At 45.2% G+C, this 26,487-nt stretch overlaps 1 protein-coding gene across 7 annotated transcripts in view; it reads left to right on the plus strand.

Moving 5' to 3' along the window:
• The window catches only part of TSHR (thyroid stimulating hormone receptor), a 238,602-nt gene extending 219,494 nt beyond the window's left edge, over positions 1 to 19,108 (plus strand). For 5 of the 7 annotated variants that reach the window (XM_054024855.1, XM_054024856.1, XM_054024858.1 and 2 more), the window contains 3 exons: positions 2,294 to 2,371; positions 13,234 to 13,422; positions 15,822 to 19,108. In XM_054024855.1, coding sequence (XP_053880830.1) covers positions 2,294 to 2,371; positions 13,234 to 13,422; positions 15,822 to 17,223 — 1,669 coding nt within the window. In that variant the 3' untranslated portion in view covers positions 17,224 to 19,108. The remainder of the gene's footprint in view (positions 1 to 2,293; positions 2,372 to 13,233; positions 13,423 to 15,821) is intronic. The other 2 variants (XM_054024860.1, XM_054024861.1) reach the window with 2 other exon arrangements.
• Positions 19,109 to 26,487: the final 7,379 nt, after the last annotated feature.

Consider the following 26,487-nt stretch of genomic DNA (forward strand, 5'->3'; position numbering starts at 1 on the left):
CCACCCAGGCCATTTGCCTCCTCAGATCTGAGGCTGGGGATACCAAAGCTTTAACCCTCCTCCTCCCATCCCCCAGATTTGCTTAGGGGGAATGTTTGGTGTGTATGGTGTACATGTATGTTTGGGATGGAGGATTTAGTTTATTTGGGGGAATGTCTCTTGGCTTTTTCCTGAAAAAAAGATTAAAATGTTCAGAATGGTAAGACTCTATCTGAGTTTATTCATTCTTCCTGAGACTTGTTAATTAGGCTCATTTTATACAAAGCAAAATAACTGACAGTACTTAAAATGTTGATTGGCTAAGGTGGACATGCAGATCCAGAGGCCGCTTTTAAAATGTGGTTCAACAGGTGAACTAACGTGCTTTTTACTGGACTTAAAACTCCTTCCATCCCTCACACTCATGTCTTTTCCGCTCCTAGTGAAACTAGGTGGGAGGAAGCATTATGTCGCCTCCTCTCCGCTAGGGTTACCATATTTTAATTTTTAAAAAGGAGGACACTCCATGGAGCCCCGGCTCTGCCCCAACTCCGCCCCTTCCCCGCCCCCAGCCCCGTCCCAACTCTGCCCCCTCCCCTGAACGCCCCGTCCCCTGCTCCTCCCCCTCCCCTGCTTCCCGCGAATCAAATGTTCATGGGAAGCCTGAAACAGGGAGGCAGCAGGTAAGCTGGGGCTGGGGCGGCCCAGTCCAGCCCCCCTGGCCGAGCGGCTCCCTCCAGCAGCTGGCCAGCCCAGGCCAAGAGGCTCTGGCCCCGGCGTCTCCCGCCTGGCTCAGGCCCTGAGGCGCTGGCCCCTGGCCAAGCGTCCGCACCCCTGGCCCCGGCCCCCAGCCGAGCACCGCACTGGCCCCGGCCGAGCACCGCGCCAGCCCCCAGCCAAGTGCCCGCGGCCCCGGCCCCCAGCCAAGTGCCCACGCCCCCGGCCCCGGCTCCGGCCGAGCACCGCGCCGGCCCCAGCCCCCGGCCAAGTGCCCGCGCCCCCGGCCCCGGCTCCGGCCGAGCACCGCGCCGGCCCCGGCTCCGGCCGAACACCGCACCCCCAGCCCTGACCCCGGCCGAGCACCGTGCCCCCGGCCAAGTGCCCACGCCCCTCGCTCCAGCCCCGGCCGAGCACCGCGCCAGCCCCCAGCCCGGCCCCCGACCCAGCACCGCGCCGGCCCAGGCCCCGCACTCCTGGCCCCAGCCCCTGCCAAGCACCGCACCGGCCCCCGGCCCCGCACCGCCGGGCCCTCCCTCCCTCCCTATTTTCCCAGACATGTCCGGCTTTTGGGATTTCCCCCCAGACGGGGATTTGAGGCCCAAAAAGCCGGACATGTCCGGGAAAATCTGGACGTATGGTAACCCTACTCTCCGCAGATAGTGGTGTCTCCCTGTGGCCTGATTGCCCCTCCTTCTATCCTCATTCACAGCTAAAAAGAAGTGGTTGTCCTCTTTTTTCCCCCCTCTTCCTCCTCATGTTCCTTATCGTAACCGAAGAGAAGTGGAATAGGTATCATTTTGAATAAAGACCAGGTAGCCTTAAAAATATTTGTGAATAAAGACAGAGTAACAATAACAATGAAAATATGTATATTTTATTTAATTTTTATTTTTAAAGAGGGACTCCTTTTATAAGTAAGTGAAAGAATACCAATATATACAATCAGTAACACAATGTGTAACTATTTCTAGCTGAAGGTGTAACTGTAGCTCTGCCTCAAGTACTGCACGGTAGAGTATAAATAATATGGGAGCAGAAAATGAACTCGTAAGTTACAGGTAAAGTTCAATGAGCGTTGACAGAGGTTTTTTTTCTAGTTTTTAAATGCCAGAGAAAGGTGTCAAATGACCGTACCAAAGATAAAATCCTGTACAGAATTGTCTGCACAGAATAGGTATGATATGTGCAGTGGCAAGGCAAGTTTTCTCCATGTTACTTAACCAATGTGCCTCAACCCTGCTCTGGAGAGACCATTCATAAGGTAGTGTGTTCATTATCCATAACTTATTCAGTCTTGGTTGCCTCTACTGGGGTTGCCACTTGAAGAGGTATTTTTTGTGATGTGGACAATTGTACCATTAGGAATTGTACTGACAGCTACTAAATATATTTCACATGGGCAGCTGCTGGCTCTTTGTCAAGTTTATTTAAAGTATGAAAGAAAATGGCCCATGTGGTAACTCAGGGTTCCTGCAGCTTCTAGTCTTGTTCTTTTTCACTGGGGTGTTCATATTCCTCTTTCCTCTTTACATATGGTAGCTCATGGGAGATACATAATTTTATCACCAGATAATTGTGCATTTTCTCTCTACAGCTACCTGCACAAGAACAAATACCTGAAAGTTATTGAAGAAGATGCATTTTTGGGAGTGCACAGTGGACCAACCCTGCTGTGAGTAGGAGAAAAGGGTGGAGAAGGTTTTAAAAGTGGTATTCATTAGCACTGCACCATACTCAGGACTATCAACAGAAAACAAGAGAGTGTGGGTGATATGTTTACACAATAACATTGATGATAAAAGCTGTTATTCTGGAACTGACTGTATTACCTAGGGTTAATGCTCTGTGTTGCAAGAGACTTGAGTTTTTGTTTGATTCTCAGTCTTTCTTGGTGTTTTGTTTCTTGGGGTTTAGAAAGTGGCAGATGTACATAGCTCAACTATTCCTTTAGCTGATTAAAAGTCACCTGTAAAAAGAAAATAGTTAGGTTTGTGCCTTTTAGAAATATATTTATTTTTGCTACTCTATGTTGATTAAAGAAGGGCTGAAAGAAGTTTTAGAAGAAGTTAGTATTTTACATTAGAAATACAAATCCTCATTACCTCGTTTCTCATGAAAGACACAGTTTAACTGGAGAAGTAGTAGGATTGTAGTAGCATAAGTAATAAGGAAATGGAAACTGACATAGGAAGGGATTTTTAGTCAACTCTTAAAATTATTTTGTTGCTGCTGCTGTTTTTGTTACTCCCTATTTAATTTGACTCCCAGTGCAGTTTTCTGGTCCTCCAAATAGACTATCAATAAAATCAAGGAAGACAAGGTTTCATAGTCTTGCTATTTCTAAAGTACAAAACAAACAGGAAAAAAGTTTGAAGAATGGTGACAGATTTTTTCTATACAAACAAATGGACACAAACCCAATTCTTTGTTTTCTCTGCTGCTTAGGTTTAAGGAGAGGGATTGATAGACTCAGAAGGGAGTCTGTCCAGTCGTTAATGTAGAGGATGGATGCTATCCTGGGGACAATGGGGTGCTGAGAAATGTTGGAAGAATGAGAGAGGGTGCTTAGTTAAAAAAAACAAAACAAAACAGGTACTTCTCTAGCCTCTAATTTGCTTGCAGAAGATCCTGAAATTCCTTCCTCCAGGCATAGCAACTGAATTGCAGATTTAGCCTGTTGGTGATCATGGCAGTGATGCCAGCCACAGAGATCACTCCAAATGACGTTGCCAGATTCGCTCTCTATCCGACAGGACAACTTGTGTGTCATATTCAGTGTCATTGCATCAAAATGAAGTTCGGGCTATCGGGTTACTTAAGGATCATCAAGAATCCTCCCAACTAGACTAGGTAATTAAGGTTGTAGGAGGCATGATCTTCCTCTCTGAATGTGACTGATGACAGAAAAACTGGCAGGATAACAGCTTTGCAGCAAAAAAACTCTCTCTGCTTAACCATAAAATGGTATTGACATATGTGGCCTCAATCCTGTATCAGAAGGTTCCTTGCTGGTGACTACGAGTTCAGAAAGGGAGGTGGAATATGGAACAGGGAAATCAAGACAAAAAGCCAGAAAGCACATCAGTTTAAAAAATAAAACCTTCCAGTTATAGTTTAACACTTTTGGGTATTTATTCTTTAATATGACAGTCTTTTTCTTACAGCAGAATTTGATTTTTGCCTCAGAACTGAAATCTATTAAGTAGGGAATCTCTCTGTCTGTCTGCTTATGTTGTTTCCCTCTTCTTGCCAACTGCCTATGGAACATAAAACCTATATTATAACTGAGAGCCAAAAGAGATCTTCCTTCATCTCAAATGGTAGAAGACTGTTTTTCTTAGCTGACGTTTTTAAAGTCTATTCTTCCTGCTGCAGTTTGCAATGGCAGTGTCTGTGCCGCTAGAGATCTATCCCTTTAAATGCACAAGGTTTCCCAAATACCTTTACAGGACAGAAGATTATTTACAAAATGGTTTCATTGACAGGGAAGGGAATATTAGGCAGAATATTTTGTGTGTATGTAAGAGACATCTAAAAAGATGTTGGTCTAATATGTTGACCTAAGTATCTCAAAATACATATATATATAAACAACCAAATCAGTGAGGCTGCAGATAGATAGCATTTTATAGATATCACATTAATGTACAGTTGTGGTTACCAATAGTGGAAAAGTGGAATTCGGGGCATATAAAGAGACATTTCTTCTCCTGCTGTGTTTTCAGGTTAGATTTGTTCTTCAAAGTGACTGGAAGTTGTCATAATTTTCTGTAGTCTATTGTGCTGACCCACTTGTCAGTAATCCACAGGACACTAGCATGTGTTTTTAATCTTTCAATCACATCAGCCAGCTTTCCATCTTCCTTTAGAAACTGTGCATGTGTGCAATAGACAGGTCATAATAACATTTCCACGAGAAGATGGAGGTGGTGCTAAATAGACATTGCACAAAGAGGAATTGCTTCTCCAGGAAAGAAGTCAGAGGAGCCATGATAAGTGATCATAAATGTACCATCTGCTGTTTATTCCTAACCAGTTTCTTTTTTTTAAAGTTGACAGCATTTTTCTTTGATGTGGTCCGTGGATTTGCTGGCATTGACTAACTACTTTGGGAATGTAGCATGTTCAGTCAAGTCTAATTTGTGGGTAACAACTTCAGGGCTTTCTGTAACCCTTACACAATTGGTAGAGCCCTGCATGGATATAAAAATGTGGATCTGCATACAATCCACATCCGCAAGAATCAACTTGTATCTGACCCACACTCCGTCATTTATCTGTATCTGAACCGCATCGGCAGCAGCAAACTATCTCACAGTGTCTCTCAGGAGGAGAGTATGTATGCATGTGCATGTGTACTCTATATAGGATCTCAAAGGCAGGGAAGCAGCTGTCTGCAGCTCATAGCCTATGAGGCTGCTTCCCCACCTTCCAGATCCTATATTGCCTCTCCCTTCCACCCCCCATACAGAGAAAGGGGAGATGATCGATCAAGACGGCAGCAAAATACCCCATGTTCCCGTTGCTGGTTTAAACACCCAAGCAATTTAGGAAACCTCTCCCGACTTCATTTCCGTATCTGGTCAGTTGAAGACGGAGGCAGCTGCTTCTGCAAAGTAAGTCGGGATAGGAGTAGAAGCTCTGTTCTTCTCTGAGAAATGCCAGTTTAAAAAACAAAACAAAATATTGGATTAATCATTTGACCAGATTTTGTAAAATATATTAGTCCAAATTCATCCACTGCCCATTCTCTTTAGAAATAAGAGGTGCTTTGGAGGCATCACTGCCCAAACTGCAAGGCTGCCAGCCCTGAGGAGGTTCCTCTTTCTTCCTGGACTTGGGCACAAGCAAGACTAGGGAATATGAAAAACAAGGAATAATGTGTAACAGATCCTTCTCTATGTAACAGGACCATTCTGCTAGTCACTAAATGGTACATAATTAGGAATAAACGTCCTTCAGAACATACAGTGGCTAGATTTTACATCTGTGACCCAATCTCTACAGATTCATGAACTATGTCAATCCCATCTACTGTATATTTATACTTTTTAATCCGATAGTACTGGCACTATTATAATGTACGGCATGCAGAAATTCAGGCTTGGGTGATTAAAGTAAGTCACATACATACACAATTTTACCATTATGCATTCAGCCTTGTTTTCTCAGTTCCCCATTTGTTTAATCCTCATTATTATTCAATTTTACACCATGATGGTAAGTTTCTGGTACAGTAACTCCTCACTTAATGTCGTCCTGGTTAACGTTGTTTTGTTGTTACGTTGCTGATCAATTAGGGAACATGCTCATTTAAAGTTGTGCAATGCTCCACTATTACGTTGTTTGGCTGCCTGCTTTCTCCACAGCTGGCATCCTCCCCTGGCAGCTACACCTCCTTTAGCTATGGGCACAGTGTCAGGCTGGAGATTCTCTTTCTAGCACTTTCTTCTGAGGGCTAAGACCCTGCAGTCCAACTGCCTGGGCCCTGAGACTAATGTTGGCTCCCCGAGATTCCCCTGTTGCTTGAGCGCACCCTTTCACAGAACTCAAACCTTGTGGGTGCTCTAGTTTACAGTAGTTTACAAGGTTGTTTTCAGGGATGCGATAGCTGAAGTAAGGAGACACAATTAAGTCAACTTAACTTAAGTCAACATATAGCCACCGCAGAAATTAAAGTGGTGGTTCATATTCATACTATGCTCTTTCTGTCAGCAGATGCACCAGGAGCGCTTCCACCGACAAGTGGGGCATTGTGGGACGCTGACAGCTGGAGCACTGGAGCCCAGTGGCTGACAGCCTCAGCTGTCAGCCCTGTGCGGGGCTTACAGCTGGAGTCACCCCTATCCCAGTGCTGACAGTCTGAGCTGTCACCGCCAGGGTGGGGTGGGAGGGTTCAAGCTGTCAGCCTCACCTGGGGCTGACAGCCAACAGGCAATGTAAGTAACGCATCGTCTACACAGATACTGTGTCACCCTAACTACATTGACCAAAGTGCTATGCCTCTTGCAGAGATGGAGTTATTAAGTCGATGTAGTGGATGACTTACATCAGTGGGAGCACTATTGTAGTGTAGACACTTACATAGGTTGACGTAAGCTGCCTTATGTTGACCTAAATCTGTAGTGTAGACCAGTTCTCTAACAATTACTCTTTACGTTAGATGAAGAGAGTTATGTAAAAACAATAAAATGCTCACCACTCTTGAGTGTTCTTTTGGATGTGATCAGAGGCTTCTTGGGTGGACAGAATCTCCCTCCTACAGCTCATGGCTTCTCCGACTTATGGAATCTCTCTCTGACCTTTGCAGTCAGTTTCCTTCAACCTTGGTTGGTCCTGCAGTCAAAGAGTCCTCTTTCCCTTCAAAAGCTTGTCCCTTTGTCTGATTCTGCTGCCCCAAGCTTCCTTTGTCTCCCTGATCCACCCAATCTCTGTATTTTTAAAGGGCTGTACCCACACATCATCTGTTTGTTCCCTCTTCTGGAGAAATTCCATTCCTTCAAACCTTAGCCCTCTGTGGAAAAGTTGGAGATGAAGTTACTCATTTGTTCTGCCAGAGCAGAGTCATTACAATGTTGATGACTTTTTTGTTTGTTCTGTAGCCTCTTCCAGACAAAGTCTTTGTCAGCCCATAGTTGGTTTTACTAAACATTGAGGTGTAGAGTTATATAGAGAATTAATCAACACTCATTAGCTGCACGTAGGTTCCCCAAATCATTACAAAAGGATACTGCATAGGAGGAGCATACTTTCCCACTTTCCTCTCTGCACATGAAAATATCTGAGCCTTGCATATATTCATAGAAAAAGGTAACATGGATCCAACCCTTCTCTCCTTACGTAAGGAAAACTCACATTTTTATTTGTGCAATCAGTGGTGCAGAAGTGGGTCCATAAATTGTAAAGATTTGTATTTGTATTACAGTAGCACCCATAGACCTGTAGAGTAAAAGACAGTCCCTTCCCTGAAGAGCTTACACTCTTAGTTTGAAACCTGATATAACAAGTGATTGAAACAAATGCTAATAAAATGTGCAGATGTTACAAAGTTGGGAGGTATTGCCAATACAGAATATCATACAAGAAGATTTGGAAGTCCTTGAAAACTGGAGTAATAGAAATGGGATGACATTTAATAGTGCAAAGTGCAAGGTCCTGCACTTAGGACTAACAACAAAAATTTTTGCTATAAGCTGGGGACTTATCAGTTGGAAGTGACAGAGGAGGAGAAAGACCTGGGTGTAATCACAGGATGACCATGAGTGATCATTGTAATGTGGTTTGTTTACCTTGACCAAACGAAAGCTGAGGGGAGACATGATTGCTCTTTCTCTCTAAGTACATCAGAGGGATAAACACCAGGGAAGGAGAGGAGTTATTTAAGTTAAAGGCACAAGAACAAATGGATATAAACTGGCCATGAATTCAAGTTTAGGCTTGAAATTAGACATAGGTTTCTAACCATCAGAGGAGTGAAGTGTTGGAACAGGCTCAAGGGGAGCAGTGAGGGCAAACAAACCCAATTGGTTTCAAGACTGAGCTTGATAAGTATGTGGAAGAGCTGGTATGATGAGATTGCCTACAATGGCATATGGCCCATCTGTGACTGCTATTAACAAATATCTCCAACAGCCAGAAAAGGGATAGTAGATGGGGAAGACTCTACCTTATTAGAGACAATTCTTTCCCCAGTGTCTCACTGATGGGTCTCGCAAATATGCTTAGAGTCTAGCTGATCACCATATTTGGAGTGAGGAAGGAATTTTCCCCTAGGTCAGATTGGCATAGACCCTCGGGCGTTTTCATCTTCCTCTGCAGCTTGGGACACTTGAATTAGAGTAAATGGTGGATTCTCTGTAATTTGAAGTCTTTAAATCATGATTTGAGGATTTCAGTAACTCAGCCACAGGTTATGGGTCTATTTTAGGAGTGGGTGGGTGAGGTTCTGTGGCCTGTGATGTGCAGGAGATCAGACTATAATCACAATGGTTTCTTCTGGCCTTCAAGTCTATGAGTCTGAAAATGAAGGGCAAAAATGGGGTAACTCAAATTGAGTATTTTTGTCCATAGACTAGCAGTGTACCTGATTTGTAGATATAGACTATATTTTAATGGAAACAAATCAAATCAGTAGCAGCAGTCTCATCTCACCACCTGTCTAGACATTGTCAGCAGTGTAAGTACCAATCACCTTCTAAAACATTTTTTGTAGTAGTCGGTGAAACCAGGATTGAGCAATAATGAAACAGGGCAAAGCCCATCACTCTGCCTTCTGTATATCCTGTCAGGAAGATCACCATAAATTTACTGTGAAAATTCTGTAATGTTAGCCTTCAGAATTAGATGTTTGACATAAGTTTACTGCTGGTGAAAGATGGTAGATTGACAGCCCTGGAGAATGAAGACACTTGTTTATCCACAAAACAGATACAGTACACGTTTCCCCACATTTCCTGGCATTTTTGCTGCAACTCTGAACCTAGAAATAACACCTCTTAGTTATGCACCTGTGAGGGAGTTCAGCAAAAATTGGTTTTATTCCACTCCTTATGCACCAGATCCAGTATTTGCAGTAAAAGCAGCTTTGTGGTGAACCATAACATTTTAGATAATGCAAGCTATTTCAATTTTAATGTCTCTTTCATTATTTGACTAAAGCAAATGTGAATCCCAGCTGTGTTTTAATCCCACAAAAATGTTTTGACATTTTCTAAGCTTCATCATGTGTAAAAATGTTCTTAAGGTCAGTGCAGGAAACAAAGTCTAATTTAAAGCAGATGGAAAGGCTGAGGAATAAAGAATGAAGGACTAATCCTTCTTATTAAATGAAAGGATTTATAAATTTAATATGAGTTTTATGTTTTCCCACACCCCCTTCATTTTATGGTCATATGGGAGGAAATTGTCCCACTCTACGTGGCAGTCTTGAGGCCTTAGCTGGACTACTGTGTCCAGTTCTGGGCACCACACTTTAGGAAAGATGTGGACTAATTGGAGAAGGTCCAGAGGAGAGCAACAAAAATGATAAAATGTTTAGAAAACCTGACCTATGAGGAAAGGTTAAAAAAACTGGGCATGTTTAGTCTTGAGAAAGGAAGACTCAGGGTGGGGGAACTTGATAACAGTCTTCAAATATGTTAAGGGCTGTTATAAATAGGACTATGATCGATTGTCCTCCATGTTCACTGAAAGTAGGACAAGAAATAATGTGCTTAAACTGCAGCAAGGGAGATTTAGGTTAGATATTAGGGAAAACTTTCTAACTATGAGGGTTAAAGTTTGGAATAGGCTTCCAAGGGAGGTTGCAAAATCATAATCATTTGAGGTTTTTAAGAATAGGTTGAACAAACACATGTCAGGGATGGTCTAGGTTTGCTTGATCTTGCCTCAGCAGAGGGGACAGGACTTCATGACTTCTTGAGTTCCCTTCCAGCCCTTCTATGACTGTAGATTGTTTGGTACTTCTAAAATCTCATTTTCTATTTTATTTACTTTTACTTCCTTGGCTTTTGGTATTCCAGTCTTCTCTTTTACATTTGTCATGATTTCTTTTAACGGAGATTCTTCTTACTTTGTTATAAGCATATAAGAATTAATGTATTCATACATAATTACTTTCACAATTACCCTACATTCCCAAGTACCCAACAAAATTAAATTATATTGGCTGGAAGTTTCAGTTTTAGTAGAAAATTATTACTGCTTGGTTTGAAAACATATAATGGACGTTGAGATATATTGCCCTTAGCCACCGGGCATTATTCTCCCCACTTCCTTTCCCATCAATCATAATATTGTTCTTGGAGGCAGGGATCAGATCTGAAAGGGCCAGAAATCTCATAAGAGTCTGCTTTTGTGAGCTTTCCAGCTTAATTTTGCAGACTCAGGTTTAAGATTCCTATCAGCATCCAAAGCTTGGGATGCTTATATATCTCTAGACTCCAAACCTTTTGAGGTTTCCCCTATCATTGGTCTCTCTCTCTCTTCTCTCTCATTTTAAAGATAATGACTATTTTATTCATCTTTGTTGTCTGATTAACTTAATTCTATAATTTAATAACCTAACATTAAATCAATGTGTTTATCAGCAAGCACTGCCCTATTTCTTCAATCTCTCTGCTAGAGCTTTTCCCCACTCTTCTTATATTTTAGGTAGGGAAACCTGGTTAGTTACTTTGTGCAAAGTGACAAATGAGATTGCATGTTTCCCATTGAAATGTATGTTTCTCCTCTAGGAATCTCAAAAGTAAACGTAGGCAATAATGTTTGTTTTCCTATGTAATATTTTTCATTAATAGGCACCTCAGATTTTTATATTTTGCTTTTTACAAAAATACTTTTTGTTTGTGTTTTCATTAGGTATCCACTTTTATTGTGCTTTTCTCTTTCCATCTCTTATTTTCTTATACATGTCTGCAGCCTCTGGGGAGTACAGTGATTCTGTATCAGTTTTGTTGTTCTGTTTAAAAAAAAAAAGGTCTTTGTCTCCCCAAGGTAACATTCACAATTAAAATCTGTTTTCCTGTACACAATCCCAAGAAGTTTTTCCCCCTCTTTTGTAATGATTTCCTTTTTCTGTGTCCGAGAATAGAAAAACATTCCTTAGGGTGGTATACAGGGTTATAACCTTGAGGAATGATGTGAAATTAAGAAAAACAACATTTAGACTGAATACTGTGGGATGTATTAAGCTTCAAAATACTTTCCTGAGGAGACTGGGGAATCGCCATTACAGAAATGAGGATAGCAAGGGAAACATGCTCCCTTATATAGACTCACATGGAGCATCCTCTGGCTTGAGGGAGGAGTTGTGTGGCTCCTCAATGGTTAGACTTTTCCATATAGTTACTAGCTTGTGTGGCGTGAGAAGGCACATCCCAAGAGTGTAGTTCTTTTACTGATAACTGCTAAAAGTAACACCACTGTTTATCCAAAAAGGAGAAACAGAAAAGGTCATTCTTCCCAGTGGAGAGCCACTTGTGTGGGGTTTTGCCAGATGGGAATGGGGTGGCATTGTCTTGCTTATCCATTCACTCTTCTCCCACTGATGACATTTGCACAAATCTTTTGTGAAGGCTCAGGGCACAGGTTTTTGGCGAAGGGGAAAGAGATGAATTTTGCCATATTTCTTTGCACCACATGTCTTTTCTAAAAGCTCATTATTAGTTCTTTACCTCTGAATTAGGGGACACGGTGCACAGAAAACACACTTTTGTTTACATGCTTAGAATCATGTTCTTTGTTAATAAAGCTCTTGAAATAGCAACACTTGACAGTTGCCATCTTTCTCAATATAATACAGGTTTAATATGAGCTGATGTTGAGCTTGTGAGGAACATTGCTATAGCTATGAGAGTGTTTTCTCTTAAATTAGCATATGGTTCAAGAAGCACCACTAGAAGCTAGAGGGAAAATAGCGGAAGGAGAAACTTTGTGTGTTTAAATCTACATTTTTATTGAATTTTTGTGTGTTTTAAACTATTTGAGCCTTAAAAGCCTATTTTAAAAGGTTTTGGTGTTTTTGTCATTCATAGTTTGCCCAAGGAGATAGTGAAGTAATCAGTTTTAAAACCTTGAGGATGGAAAAATGGTATACAGATGTGCTAAAGGAAGCAGGAAGATGATCTTTCATCTCCTACTCAAATTCAGATTATAGCTGTACCTAGCTAACTCTCATCAGCATCTGCAGCAAATGATGGCATCAATTCTGCAGATACTTCAGTATGGTCTTAACTTCATTTGTATGAATAGAGTCAAGTGTGTAAAGTTATGCATGTGTTTAAAGCCTTTGCAAAATCAGGGCCTGTGTGAATTAGATGAGCAAATGATACTATCATATCTTCTTCTGTTTTCAATTGTCTCTCCAAAATGAGCATGTTCTCACAGATATTAAATCTTTAAAGACTTTATTTTCAATTACAAAGGCAAGCTGAAGCGCTGTTTCTGCTGCATGGCTTATGAGGAGCATAGCTGATGGCCACCAATGGCAATCACAACACTGTCTATGCAAAAATGTGTTTAAAATAGAAAACCAGTTTTAAAATTACTAAAAAAGAGGCCACACTGACTCGCTCTTTCAAAGATGTAGCAATTTTTCAGGTTTGTAAATTGAAGAATAATTTAGGGAGATTTTATCATCTCAAACAAGTTGTACCCAGTGTCTCTGTGCAGTCATTAATTAAAATAAATAACAAAAAATAATGCCCTGGGCTCTGTGCCAGCAGTGATTCATTCATCCCATTCACTGCACTTGCATTGTGCATTCATGCAGCCAAACAAGTCGTCTGGCATCATGACGCTGGGTGCCCTCTGAATGCTGTTTGGTGATACCCAGTTGGTACATTTCAAGTAGAATATGCGCAGGCAGCACGCCAACTCCTGCCTCACCTCCCTCATGTGTTGTTGGTTGTGTTTTAGTTTTAGTTTTGTTTTTTGTGCTGTAGCTTTCTGTGCAACTCCTAAAGTGCTTTGAAGATCTTAAATGTCTCACTCCAATCATTTCATTTGCTGAAGTTTTATTCTTTCTTTACGCAGTGATGTCTCCCGGACCAGTGTTGCTACCCTTCCAACAAAAGGACTGGAAAACCTTAAAGAACTGATGGCTAAAAATACATGGACACTGAAGAAACTACCTCCTCTAAAAACTTTTCTTCATCTAATGCGAGCTGACCTGTCCTATCCAAGCCACTGCTGTGCTTTCAAGAACTGGAAGAAAACCAAAGGGTGAGTGTTAGCAACTTCGATTAAATCATAAATCAGATAATTAAAGAAGGATTAATTGATATTTTAATATATAATAATATAATAATTCTAGTTAATGGGTTTTGTAGCCATTTTTGAAATTATATAGTAGTGCAGAGGGACAGGTTTAAAATTAATAAAAAAAATTACTTTTTCATGCAATACATAGTTAGTTTGTAGAACTCATTGCCACAAGATATTTTTGAGGCCAAGAGTTGAGCAGGATTCAGCACAGGATGAGCTGTTTTTATAGATAACAACAATATCCAGAGTTGATATAGAAAGGATTTAAAAATAACCAAAAGTCTTGGAAGGGACATAAAACCTTGTGCTTCAGCCAGCCTCTGACTAAAAGGGTGAGGAGGACATTTTATTTGTGGCCAGGTTATTCCATAATTATCTTCTGCAAGGTGGCTTGCCTGTTCTTCTAAAGCAACAGGTGCTGGCCACAGTTGGAGACAGGATACGGAAGTAGATGGACTAACGGTCTGATCCAGTCTGGCAAACCTATGTTCCTATGAGTAAAATTTAAACTTTATTGTAATTGGAGAGAAACTGTCATTGCAGAGTTCAAGTTTAGATTTAAATGCAAACTTCTCCAAAGTTCAGAGCCAAGGGTCTTGCTCAGGCCAATCTCTGATACATGAAAAGAAAATATCTATCTATAGAATTTCTAGGATACCTATCGTATTTTAAACATTGGCGTAGATAGTATATTAGTGGAATTCACAGATGATATTAGGTCATGGAGGAGTTTCAAACAACTTTGAGGGCAGAAAACTACCACAAAGGGATGTACAGAGATTAGAAACACGAGCAGAAAGAAAGAAAATGAGATTCTCCTTTGAGAAAAGCAGCTCCAGTACATCCGGTGAAAGTCTGAAAGACAGTGAATGGGAGGGAGACAGCTGGGATGAGAAACACTGAAGGAAGTGTAGGGTGATAGCAATCAGCAAATTCAATACACATTTGCAAGGTGTTACTGTAGTCAGAACATTGCTAATACTATTTGGGGCTACAAACATAGAAGCATTGCATCGTGGAGCAAGGTAATAGTTAGAGCCCCATGTTTCTCGCAACTACAGAATAACACAAAATACAACTAGAAACAACATGTAAAATAAAAAAAAACATCCAGTGGCAATCCCTGTGGTTCCTGTCCTGCAGGGCACAGCCTGGCTCCCCTCAGCAGTTATTCTGATCTGGCACGTAAGATTGTAGCTCCACTCAGATTTGGCCTGGCCTCTCCTCCATCATCATGTCATGGGACAGCCAGACTAGATCTGAGTGAGTGTTGCAATCTGGAGCACAGGGCCATATTACTATTCACTCAAATTTGACCTAGCTGCCCCTCTGTCATGATGATGGAGGGGCACCTGAGCCAAATCTGAGTGGCGCTATGACCCCATGCACAAGGTTGCAATTCCTGGAACAGGGAGCTGGGCCCAGGCCTGCAGGACAGGAGCTGTCACTGCAGGGTGAGTGCATGTCCAGATCACTCTGCAACCTCTGCCCCCAAAGGCCTCTGACACCACACCACGCTGGGGGCAGGACCTGACACCTCCCTTGCCCCCCACCCCGCATGGATAAATCAAAATAAATAAAACTCTTGAAAAATAAAACAAAAAATTATAAAAACAAAAGAATTTCATGGGTCTCTAGTTATTGTTTCTCTGTGGCTACGCAGACAACATATGGAGTATTGTGTTGCGCTCTGGTGTCATAGTGTCAGTAAACTGTGGAGGAACAAATTGGAGGAAATATAGAGGAGAGCAAAAAAATGATTAAGGGGCTGGAGAGAATTGATTTATGCAGAAAGAAGAAAAGAATACAATGCTGTGTGCATTGATTAAACAATTATAAAGAACAGATGTAAGAAATCTATGAATTTTTGAAGGATGTAATCCCCGAGGAGGAAGAGGAATTATTTATGGTGGCACAATCAGTAACCACTAAGAATAACTGAATGAAATTAAGAAAGAAAAACATAGGCCAAAATATCAGGAAAAACCTCCAAATAGTGGCATGAATTAGGCTGTGAAATAGCAACTCCGGGGAAGTGGTAGAGGCCTCATCACTTGGGATTTTTAAGGAGAAAGATGAAATTATTGTTATTGTAAGCATATCAAAGAAGTGAGAACTCAGATGCAGAGGACTGCCGCACTGTATATCGGTCTGCCAACATACAAAAAACTCTGTTGGGTATGCTCAAGATTCACCACATGGTCTTTTTACTAACAAAAATGTGTAAGGACAACATTCTGGTTCATAGATATTTTAATTCAGATATTAATGATTAAAAAGTGTTTCCTTTGACATACCTGTTGTATGCAAACAGAACTGCAAATTCCAGTGGTGATTTCACCCTTGTGCTCTTTCAGAATTCTGGAATACATGATGTGTAACCAGACCAGCAGTCACAGCTTTCGTAAGAAAAGATCCATCAGTACCTTCAATGGCCCTTTTTACCAAGATTATGCAGAAGAGGATGCAGACCACACTGACACAGTGTACGCTGAAAACTCCAAATTCAGGGATTTTCATGGCAACTCCCACTACTATGTTTTTTTTGAAGAGCAGGGGGATGGAGATGTTGGGTTTGGCCAAGAGCTCAAGAACCCTCAAGAGGACAATATCCAGGGGTTTGACAGCCATTATGACTATACTGTCTGTGGTGGCAGTGAAGACATTGCGTGCACTCCAGAGCCTGATGAGTTTAATCCCTGCGAAGACATAATGGGCTATAAATTTCTAAGAATTGTGGTGTGGTTTGTGAACCTGCTGGCTATCCTGGGTAACATTTTTGTCCTCTTCATCCTTCTCACCAGCCATTACAAGTTGACTGTCCCACGGTTTCTGATGTGCAACCTGGCTTTTGCTGATTTCTGCATGGGACTGTACCTTCTCCTGATTGCTTCGGTGGATCTCTACACTAGGTCAGAATACTACAACCATGCCATAGACTGGCAGACTGGGCCTGGCTGCAACACAGCTGGCTTTTTCACTGTCTTTGCCAGTGAGCTTTCTGTATATACACTGACTGTGATCACCCTGGAGCGCTGGTATGCCATCACCTTTGCTATGCGCCTGGACAGGAAGCTTCGCCTTCGGCATGCTTTGATCATCATGCTGGGTGGTTGGCTCTCATGCTTTCTTCTCGCCCTCTTGCCACTGGTTGGAGTCAGCAGCTACATCAAAGTCAGTATCTGCCTGCCCATGGATACCGAAACACCGTTGGCTCAAGCCTACATTGTCTTTGTTTTAATGCTGAACATCATTGCCTTTATCATCATCTGTGCTTGTTATATAAAAATCTATCTAACTGTGCGAAACCCTGAGTACAAGTCTGGAGACAAAGACACCAAAATTGCTAAAAGGATGGCTGTGTTGATTTTCACTGACTTCCTATGCATGGCACCTATCTCATTCTATGCTTTGTCTGCCATTATGAACAAGCCCTTGATAACAGTCAGTAATTCCAAGATCCTGCTAGTGCTGTTCTACCCACTCAATTCTTGTGCCAACCCATTCCTCTATGCTATTTTCACCAAGGCTTTCAGAAGGGATGTCTTCATCCTGCTCAGCAAATTTGGCGTCTGTGAGCATCAGGCTCAAATCTACCGTGGCCAGACAGTCTCAGCCAAAAACAGCAGTGGTTTTTATGGCCAGAAAGGCAGCCGAGGGACAGGTCAGGACTACCATGACCCACATGATGACTATCACCCTGCAATTGCGATGCAAGAGCAAATTGTTGTGGAAGACTGTACGCTGACTGTGTTATAGCACCTGAAAGCATCACAACTGCAGTGCGATCAATCAGATGGTAATTTAGTGATCCAAAAAAGAAAATTCAGTGATAAGATACAATTTTTCCTAGTTGTTTTTGAGGAACATCTGTAGTGATTTTTCTTTTGAGGGAGCCATTCGCTTGAATCTCCAATCTTATACCACTGGCAGTGTAAGAGAGAAGGTGCCAGTTATGATGACAATACTGGAAGCATATATGAAAACTCAGTATAAATGAGAACGTGAACATATATATATATATATGAAATTTTAAACATGCACTCTTCTCTAATTGTCTAAAGGGAAAGGGAGACAGCATAAATTTAGGGGATACTTGTACAAAAAAAATAGAATTTTTAGATTTATAATTAAACTGGAGTTAATAGAAAAATAAAAATTAGATAATGAATTATTCAACTTCTAGATCACATTGGTCAAGCTGGCTTGCTTGCTTTTTTTCTTTTTTTTTAAATCAGAAGATTTATTTGTTTTTCTAATTGCCAGTTTTCTGAACTGGGTCTTTCTGCTCCTGTTACCATCACTTGTCATATAAATTCTGCTGGTGGAATTTAGTTTACAGTTTTGTTTAAACTGTGTAAAGCAGAATAGAATCTAGCTGGCTTTCCCATCGCTCATGTGGCCTCTGTAGGCCAAACAACAGTAAAAAACATTTTTTTAATAAGTTAAAGAGCAGATAGTAAGGCTTTAACTTCTTTTTTCTTTGTGTGTAGGGAAAAACTTCCTGACTCTCTCTCACAAATGGGGGGATTCTGACTTTTTGAGGTGAGTTTAGGGGGAGATTTATTTTGAATTTCTTTTTGGAAACCTGTCTGTCCAAACTAATAGGATCAGATCCCAATTTTACTGATGGTGATAGTTACTTCCTTTCGAAGCTGAAAAACTCAAATGAACTTTTGATACTAAAAATTAAGCAATTTTCTTCCTCTAATGTTGGATTTATCTAGTCATCTGAGTATAGTATAAGTATTTGACACTTTAGGATATGTCTACACTGCAAAGAGAAGATGTGACTGTAGCACAGGTAGGCATATGTAGCACAGGTACGCAGCTTTTATCTAGCCAGCATGGGTAATAATCAGGGGTGAAAGAAACTTAAAGCACTTTCCGGTACGCCAGAGTCCTGAGCGGGGGTGTGGCCTCAACTGGAAGAAGCGGGGCCTTCGGCCCTTTAAATCACCACGCGGAAGCTGGTCCAGTCCGGCACGGCATACTGGCTCTTGCCGGTACGCTGTACCGGACCGGACCAGCTTACTTTCACCTCTGGTAATAATAGCAGTGTAGATGTGGTGGCATGAGTTTCAGTATGGGCTAGCAACCAGAGTAGAAGCCCTCCAGCAGTATGGGATAGGACACTGTGATCATGACAGCCACTCCTTGATGCCTATTTGCAAGTCACAGTCCCTCACATTGCACTGTGACTTTAAAGAGAATGTGCAAAAGGAGAGGTGGCTTTGTTTCTTTTGTTGCTTCTTTATGGCATACAGTCACACAGCAGCAAGAAAGGGTCATAGCTGCCAAGTATTTTGCAGCTCCACATGTGACATTTATCACAGATGAAAAGGAATCGTCATTCTTTCCCACATGGTCCTACTACCACTGCTCAGGGCGGAGAGGTGTCATTTGGGGATGGTGGCGATGTTCTCACTGCTGAGGAATGTCACACAAGGAGCTACATAAAACTTCACCCCCTCATTTTCGCCCCAAAAGGCAACCATTTCCTACTGCCACCCAAAAGTCAATTTACGTTCCCTACCTCCCCATGTGTAGGGTGACCAGACATCCTGTTTTTAAAGGGACAGTCCCGTATTTAAGACCTTCTGCAAGTGTCCTGATTTATTAAAAATGGGCAAATTGTCTCATATTTTCTGCCTTCTGTGCCCCACCTATTCTGGCAGGTCCTGCTGCTGGTCAGATCCCTGCTCGCCAGCCGCCTGCCCACCAGCAATGAGTGAGGGGGGGTCCAGTGGCCAACAGTGAGGGTGGGTGTGCAAGGCTGGTGGCGGGGCAGACCTGCTGTGCACAAGGCTCGCCGCTCCTCCTGCTGGTCTGACAGCACAGCCCCCGCTGCGTGCTGGCTCTCGGCCAACAGGGCCTCACTTCCTGTCCTGTTTCTGGCCAGCACTGGTTGTGCACTGCGAGCTGTGGTAGCTGGTGAAGGAGGGCAGGCGCCAGGCAGCAGCTGGTTACAGGTCGCCTCGGCAGTCCACCCATCAACCTTTTACGTGCTCCCCCTCTTGCTGTCTTCTCCTGCTTTGCTCCTTCACCCCACCTAGCCCGGTTTCTCTTCCATATCCCCCCCCGGCATGGCACATCCCACTCCCAGTGCTGTGCAGAGAACCAGCCCCTGGTTGGAGTGCTCAGCTCGCCAACAGCTTGGTCACCAGGATCCTTCCTTCTCCCACTGCCTCTGGCTGGGCTGGCGCCCCAGGAAAGCCCAGGACCCTCCGGCCCAGGGTGCTGGCCAGGAGAAGGTGAGCCCTGCATGTGCCAAAGCCCCTCTGTCCCTCAGCTAAGCTCTGGAGTGGTGGTGGGATTCGATTTCCAGCCTGTTCACACACTGACTCTGCAGGCTCCACAGCAGCCCTACCTTCACCTGCCTCTCCCCCGGCCCTGGGTCCTGTCCCCAGGGAGTGCAGGGCTGCTCTGTCCCCTAATCATGAGACCCTGTGTGCCCCCCCCCCCCCCAACATGTTGCATCGGGAAGATGCAGTGCCAGATACCAGGAGGGCGGAGAACGCTGGGCAGGGAGGGGTCGGGTTGGTCGGTTACACCCCCGTGCGAGAAGTGTACGGGAATATGTGTGTGTCATCTCTCCCCGTGTGAACCTTAAAGATAAGAAGGTAAATACAAAGAATCCAACTACGCAGTATTTCTAACAGGCGCGCAGTCAACTTGATGTTAATTTGAACTTTTGTACTGCATAGTTCTGATTGATTGCCATTGAACTTGCTTGAATACGAGTAATTTTACCAGGTGTCCCGTATTCAGCACAGGGAAATATGGTCACCGTACTCATAGATTCTAGGACTGGAAGGGACCTCAAGAGGTCATCGAGTCCAGCCCTGCCCACATGGCAGGACCAAATACTGTCTAGACCATCCCAGATAGACATTTATCTAACCTACTCTTAAATATCGCCAGAGATGGAGATTCCACAACCTCCCTAGGCAATTTATTCCAGTGTTTAGCCACCCTGACAGTTAGGAACTTTTTCCTAATGTCCAACCTAGACCTCCCTTGCTGCAGTTTAAGCCCATTGCTTCTTGTTCTATCCTTAGAGACTAAGGTTAACAAGTTTTCTCCCTCCTCCTTATGACACCCTTTTAGATACCTGAAAACTGCTATCATGTCCCCTCTCAGTCTTCTCTTTTCCAAACTAAACAAACCCAATTCTTTCAGCCTTCCTTCATAGGTCATGTTCTCAAGACCTTTAATCATTCTTGTTGCTCTTCTCTGGACCCTCTCCAATTTCTCCACTTCTTTCTTGAAATGCGGTGCCCAGAACTGGACACAATACTCCAGCTGAGGCCTAACCAGAGCAGAGTAGAGCGGAAGAATGACTTCTCATGTCTTGCTCACAACACACCTGTTAATACATCTCAGAATCATGTTTGCTTTTTTTGCAACAGCATCACACTGTTGACTCATATTTAGCTTGTGGTCTGCTATAACCCCTAGATCCCTTTCTGCCATACTCCTTCCTAGACAGTCTCTTCCCATTCTGTAAAAAGCAACAGAGGGTCCTGTGGCACCTTTGAGACTAACAGAAGTACTGGGAGCATAAGCTTTCGTGGGTAAGAACCTCACTTCTTCATGTTGCATCTGAAGAAGTGAGGTTCTTACCCACGAAAGCTTATGCTCCCAGTACTTCTGTTAGTCTCAAAGGCGCCACAGGACCCTCTGTTGCTTTTTACAGATTCAAACTAACACGGCTACCCCTCTGATACTCTTCCCATTCTGTATGTGTGAAACTGATTTTTTCTTCCTAAGTGGAGCACTTTGCATTTGTCTTTGTTAAACTTCATCCTGTTTAACTCAGACCATTTCTCCAATTGTCCAGATCATTTTGAATTATGACCTTGTCCTCCAAAGCAGTTGCAATCCCTCCCAGTTTGGTATCATCTGTAAACTTAGTAAGCGTACTTTCTATGCCAATATCTAAGTCGTTAATGAAGATATTGAATAGAGCCAGTCCCAAAACAGACCCCTGCGGAACCCCACTTGTTATACCTTTCCAGCAGGATTGGGAACCATTAATAACAACTCTCTGAGTACGGTTATCCAGCCAGTTATGCACCCACCTTATAGTAGCCCCATCTAAATTGTATTTGCCTAGTTTATCGATAAGAATATCATGCGAGACAGTGTGCCCTGCTGCTGCCACCCCTGTTCCATCTACTCTGTTAGGCACCAGGAAGCACTTGGATGGGATTTAGGGGTGCAGGAAAAGGTGCTGGAATATTTATTGCCCTTTGCCCCGTGTGGGGGAAGAAACAGCAGCAACCCCAAGAGGAGGGGAGCCCTGAAGAAGGACAGTTGCAAGCAGAGAAGACGGGGTAGAGGAAACTCCTTGTAGCAATGCCCACCCTCCCAGCAGTGGGAGATGTTGAGGGCAGTAGGGGAATTCCTCCATTTGGCAAGTGATGGGGAGGGAGAGCTGGGAGTTTGGCCCAGCCTTTGCTAGGCACAGCCCTGGGAAAGTTTCTGCCACAGTAGTAAGGGATTCCCATACCCATATTTGGGCTTCGCCCTGCCTTTAAAAGGAAAGGCCCACCACTCAGCTAGCCCAGTGTGGGAGTTGGCTGGACCAGCCCAGCAGGAAGAGAAAGGTCAGCCTCCCTATGTGGATTGGGGCGGGAGCAGTGGCCCTCTGTGGAGAACCCCAAAGAATGAAAATAGAGTGACAGGGAACTGCTGCTCCAAGAAGATGGGAGAGGTGGGGAGAGAACAAGGCCACCAGCCCTCCCTTCCTTCTGTAAGAAGACAACAAAGGTTACTCCTTAGGGGTCTGAGATGGAATTTATGGGATGGGATAACGGAGGATTGGGGGTTGAAGCAGTGCAGGAAGTTGAAGGAGTCAGGGGGAAAGAGCTCTGGGTAATTTTGGGTGGATCGGGAGCACAGTGGATGTGGTGCACTGGGGAACAGGGAAATGGGATAGTTAAAATACTGGATCATCTGGGGTCAGAAGTTGGCTCAAAGATTTGGATAAGGAGTCCATCACTGGCACAGCTGCTCAATCTTTACTTGCTCCCTTTCCACCAGAGAAAGCCAGCATGTATTGTGCATGTACAATGTGGGGAGGAGCAGCTGCTTATCTCCCTTCCCCCCAACTCATCCCCTTATTGTGTCACTAGCACATCTTTAGGGAAGAGGCTGTACAGATTTTATGAGGGTTTATTTCCCATACACAAGGGACTGCATGGGGGGTAAGTTCAAAGGTGTCTGAGAGAGAGGCTGGCTGGTGAGCAATAAATAAAGACTGGAACACTGATGGACCAAAGGTAAGTGGTACCAGAAGATGCCTAATTATTCTGCCAAATGGCTGGGTTGCAAGCAACTAACTTGCTACTAGAATAGCAGCTCCAGTGTGTAGCTTAGAGGGGAGCAAAAGTAAGCCTGCCAGGAATCATGTGAGAAACACGTGATACTTTCCAGCACAGCTGGAACAGGGAAGGGTCCAAGAGCCTGACCCCAAAGGGAAATGGTGCTGGTGCTTTAAGGGAATGAGTTTGGATGGAGGAACAGCTACAACTTCCCAGCTGCACTTTCATTGCATGTGGTTGCCCCTTTTTCACTCACAAGGGAACAAAAAGAGGAAGCTCAGAGCCCAATGAAAACCCTCCCCGCTCAGACTCCGATTGCCCCTCCTTCCCTGCTGCTCAGGATTCCATTGTCCTAAGAGTTCCTCCCCCCTCAAATACTCCAGCCCCAGTTCCATCAGAACTCATGTTGCTCCAGACTCAAAAGTGCTCCCAACCCAGCTTCCCAAGATTTCTGAAGTGTCCCAGGCCCCTCCAGGCTCACAACAGGCCCCAGCTCAACTCAGAACTCATCTTTGAAGTCATATGAGGGAGCCTGGTGGCCTTTTCCCTCCCTGTGTTCTGGGAGTGACCAGCAGGACTGGCCGCTTGTCTATTTGGGGAATCTGCCCCCAAATTGTGACATTTTATTTTCAAGGGGGGGGCCTATTCCTGCTGGACAAGCCTAATTGGCTCCCATCTGGAGTGTCTTGCCTTTTATAGAGGAGTTCTCCTACTAAAAGAAGCCTGAACTTGGAAGGTTTCCTCTGCCTGCTATGAGAGGGGCCTCCCAAGTCCTACACCTATCAAAGGAACGGGGCCGGCTCTAGCGTTTTTGCCGCCCCAAGCAGGGGAAAAAAAAAAAAAAAAAAAAAAAAAAAAGCTGCGATTGAAAGCGGCGGCAGCTCTACCACCACTTCATTCTACGGCGGCAATTCGGCGGCAGGTCCTTCACTCTGAGTGGCCACCACATGCTATTCTCCGAATGGCCAGGCGTGCCGCTCCCGCCGCCCCCTTCATTGGCCGCCCCAGGCACCTGCTTGCTAGGCTGGTGCCTGGAGCCAGCCCTGCAAAGGAAGCACCCAGGCCTTTTGGCTGCACCTGCACACTACCTAGGAGAGTGTTGAGCCACTGTATCGCTTCACCGTATGTCTTTCTTCTGCTTGAGGGTATTTCTGCCTCGTCCCCTGAGCGGACATGGTATGGGCTAACATACTGTGCCTGTTGCCTTGTCCCACTTTTGGATGACAGGACTTGTACCTGGCACCATTTCACCTCTTCCGATTGCCTTGGGCAGCTGAGCCCTTCCACTTCTCCCCACTATCCTGGTTTGAGACCTATTGATATATCACTGACATACCCAGAACAGTGTTGCTGTAACCCCCCCAAGCAGCAGCATTTCCTTGGGAGCTCATCCCAGGCCTCACCCCACCTGCCCTCTCCTCTGACTTCTTGGCTCCTCTCTGAGACTCTCCTTCTTCACAGTTCTTCCTAGCTGAGGGGAGTAAAGATCCTGGTATGAGCGGCCAGGAGTGAAGATCCTGAGGACATCCTGGCACTCTGTAAAGCAGCAGGAATCCACAAAGCAGTAAGAGCAGCTAATTGATTTTGGAGACAGAAATTGACTTTGAGGGAGGTGGGGACACTTCAAAATTTTCTAGGGAGGACCACCAGAAACTTCTATTCAAAATTTTTGTTGTCTCCCTTTCTCCCAGTTCTCCAAAGCCTCTCCCATGGGGTAAGGGCAGCCCCTCCTGGGGGCAACATTTTAAGGTCCATACCGTGACATTTCTTACCACAATGTAAAAGACTCTAATTTCCCTAACACAGTGCGGGAATAAGGCCTTATCTTCACAACAAAGTTTTGTCGGCAAAAGTTATGCCGTGTTAATTAAAGCACTTTAATTAAAAACACTGTTGCATGTCCACACTAGCTCCTTGTGTTGGCAGAATGCATCCATACTAACAGCTCTTGCATCAACACAGAGAGCAGTGCACTGTGGTAACTATCCCACTGTGCAACTGGCCGCAGGGTGCTTTGGGAAGGATTTGCAATGCCTCATAGGGCAGGTACACAGTGGTGTAGCCAGCTTCTCAGTGCAGGGGGAGCAAACATAAAAAAGGCACCCCCCCCTTGGCTCCTCCTCTGGCCACGCCCCCCTTGGCTCCTCCTCCGGCCACTCCGCGCCCCCTCCCCCGGCTCCTCTGGCCATGCTACACCCCCCGTTTGGAGGGGCTCAGTGGGTGGGGGGGCCGGGCGTGGGGAAAGAGTGGTGGGCAGGCGGGCACTGCTCGCTTCTCCCGGGGACTGGGGGGAGCGGAGCAGTGGGGCGGGCAGCAGCTGGCGGGCAGATCCCCTCTCCCCGGCAGCTTCCTGGTTCCCTCAGCCCGGGTAGCCCAGCATTTTTTTCAAAAGCGGAGCCTGCCGGGCCGCCGCTGGGCTCCTGCAGGCAAGGCAGGGGGCAGCATGGCCTGACTCCAGAGGAGCCATTGTGGGGGGGGGGGGCGGTGGGCACAGCCGGAGGAGCGAAGTGGCCAGGCTCCTCGGCCATCGCGCCCCATGCTCAGCGTGGCAGCCTCCTGTGGCGGCTCAGGGCTTGGCGGCCGAGCGCTCCGCAGCTGGCGGGCAGATCCCCTGCTTCCCTCGGCCCGGAAGCAGGAAGCTACCGGGGAGAGGGGATCTGCCCGCCAACTGCGGAGTGCTCAGCTGCCAAGCCCTGAGCTGCCGCAGCGATGTTGGGACCGCGCTGATGTTGGGACCAGCAGACCCCCCCCCCCCCCACACACACACACACACACACTCCCTGCAGCAGCAGTCTGCTTGCCCCTGTGTTCCTAGTGCAGGGGTGGGCAAACTTTTTGGCCTGAGGGCCACATCGAGTTTTGTAAATTGTCCCCTGACTGCCCCCCAGACCCCTGCCACCCCATCCAACCCCTCCTCTCATTCCTGATGCCCCCCGGGACCCCTGCCCCATCCACCCACCCTTTCTCCCTATCCCGACTGCCCCCAGAATCCCTGCCACCCCATCCAACCCCCCCCTCCTTCCTGACTGCCCCCAGGGACCCCCACCCCCCATTAAACCCCCTGTTCCCCCCCCGACTGCCCCGACCCCTATCCACACTTCCGCCCCCTGACCAGCACCCCAAACTCCCCTGCCTGCTATCCAACTCCCTCCCCCTGCTCCCTGCCCTCTTACCACACTGCCTGGAGCAGTGGTGGCTGGCGGTGCTACAGCCGTGCCGCCCAGCTGGAGCCGGGCCACGCTGCCACCACCGCCACCCCGCAGCACAGAGACCAGGACAGGCTGGGCTCTGCAGCTGCACTGCCCCAGGAGCTCACAGCCCCGCTGCCCAAAGCATTGCACCGGCGGTGCAGCGAGCAAGCTGAGGCTGTGGGGCAGGGGGAACAGCGGGGGAGGGGCCGGAGGCTAGCCTCCTGGGCCAGGAGCTCAGGGCTTGGGCAGGATGGTCCCGTGGGCTGGATGTGGCCCACTGGCCGGAGTTTGTCCACCTCTCTCCTAGTGCATGGCAGAACAGGTGCATTCCATGTTAATGATTTGCTCTTTGTTCCCCAAACAGCGCAGCTTGCTCAGCTGCCAGATACTTTCTGGAGCTTTGAAAGGGGAGGGGGCGCATGCCTTCAGGGCAGCAGCAATCAAAACACTGAGCAGAGCGGTCAAGGAGGGATTGTGGGATACTGGTGGAAGCTAGTTATATC

This window comes from Malaclemys terrapin, chromosome 4, assembly GCF_027887155.1.
Source record: "Malaclemys terrapin pileata isolate rMalTer1 chromosome 4, rMalTer1.hap1, whole genome shotgun sequence".
NCBI lineage: Eukaryota > Metazoa > Chordata > Testudines > Emydidae > Malaclemys > Malaclemys terrapin.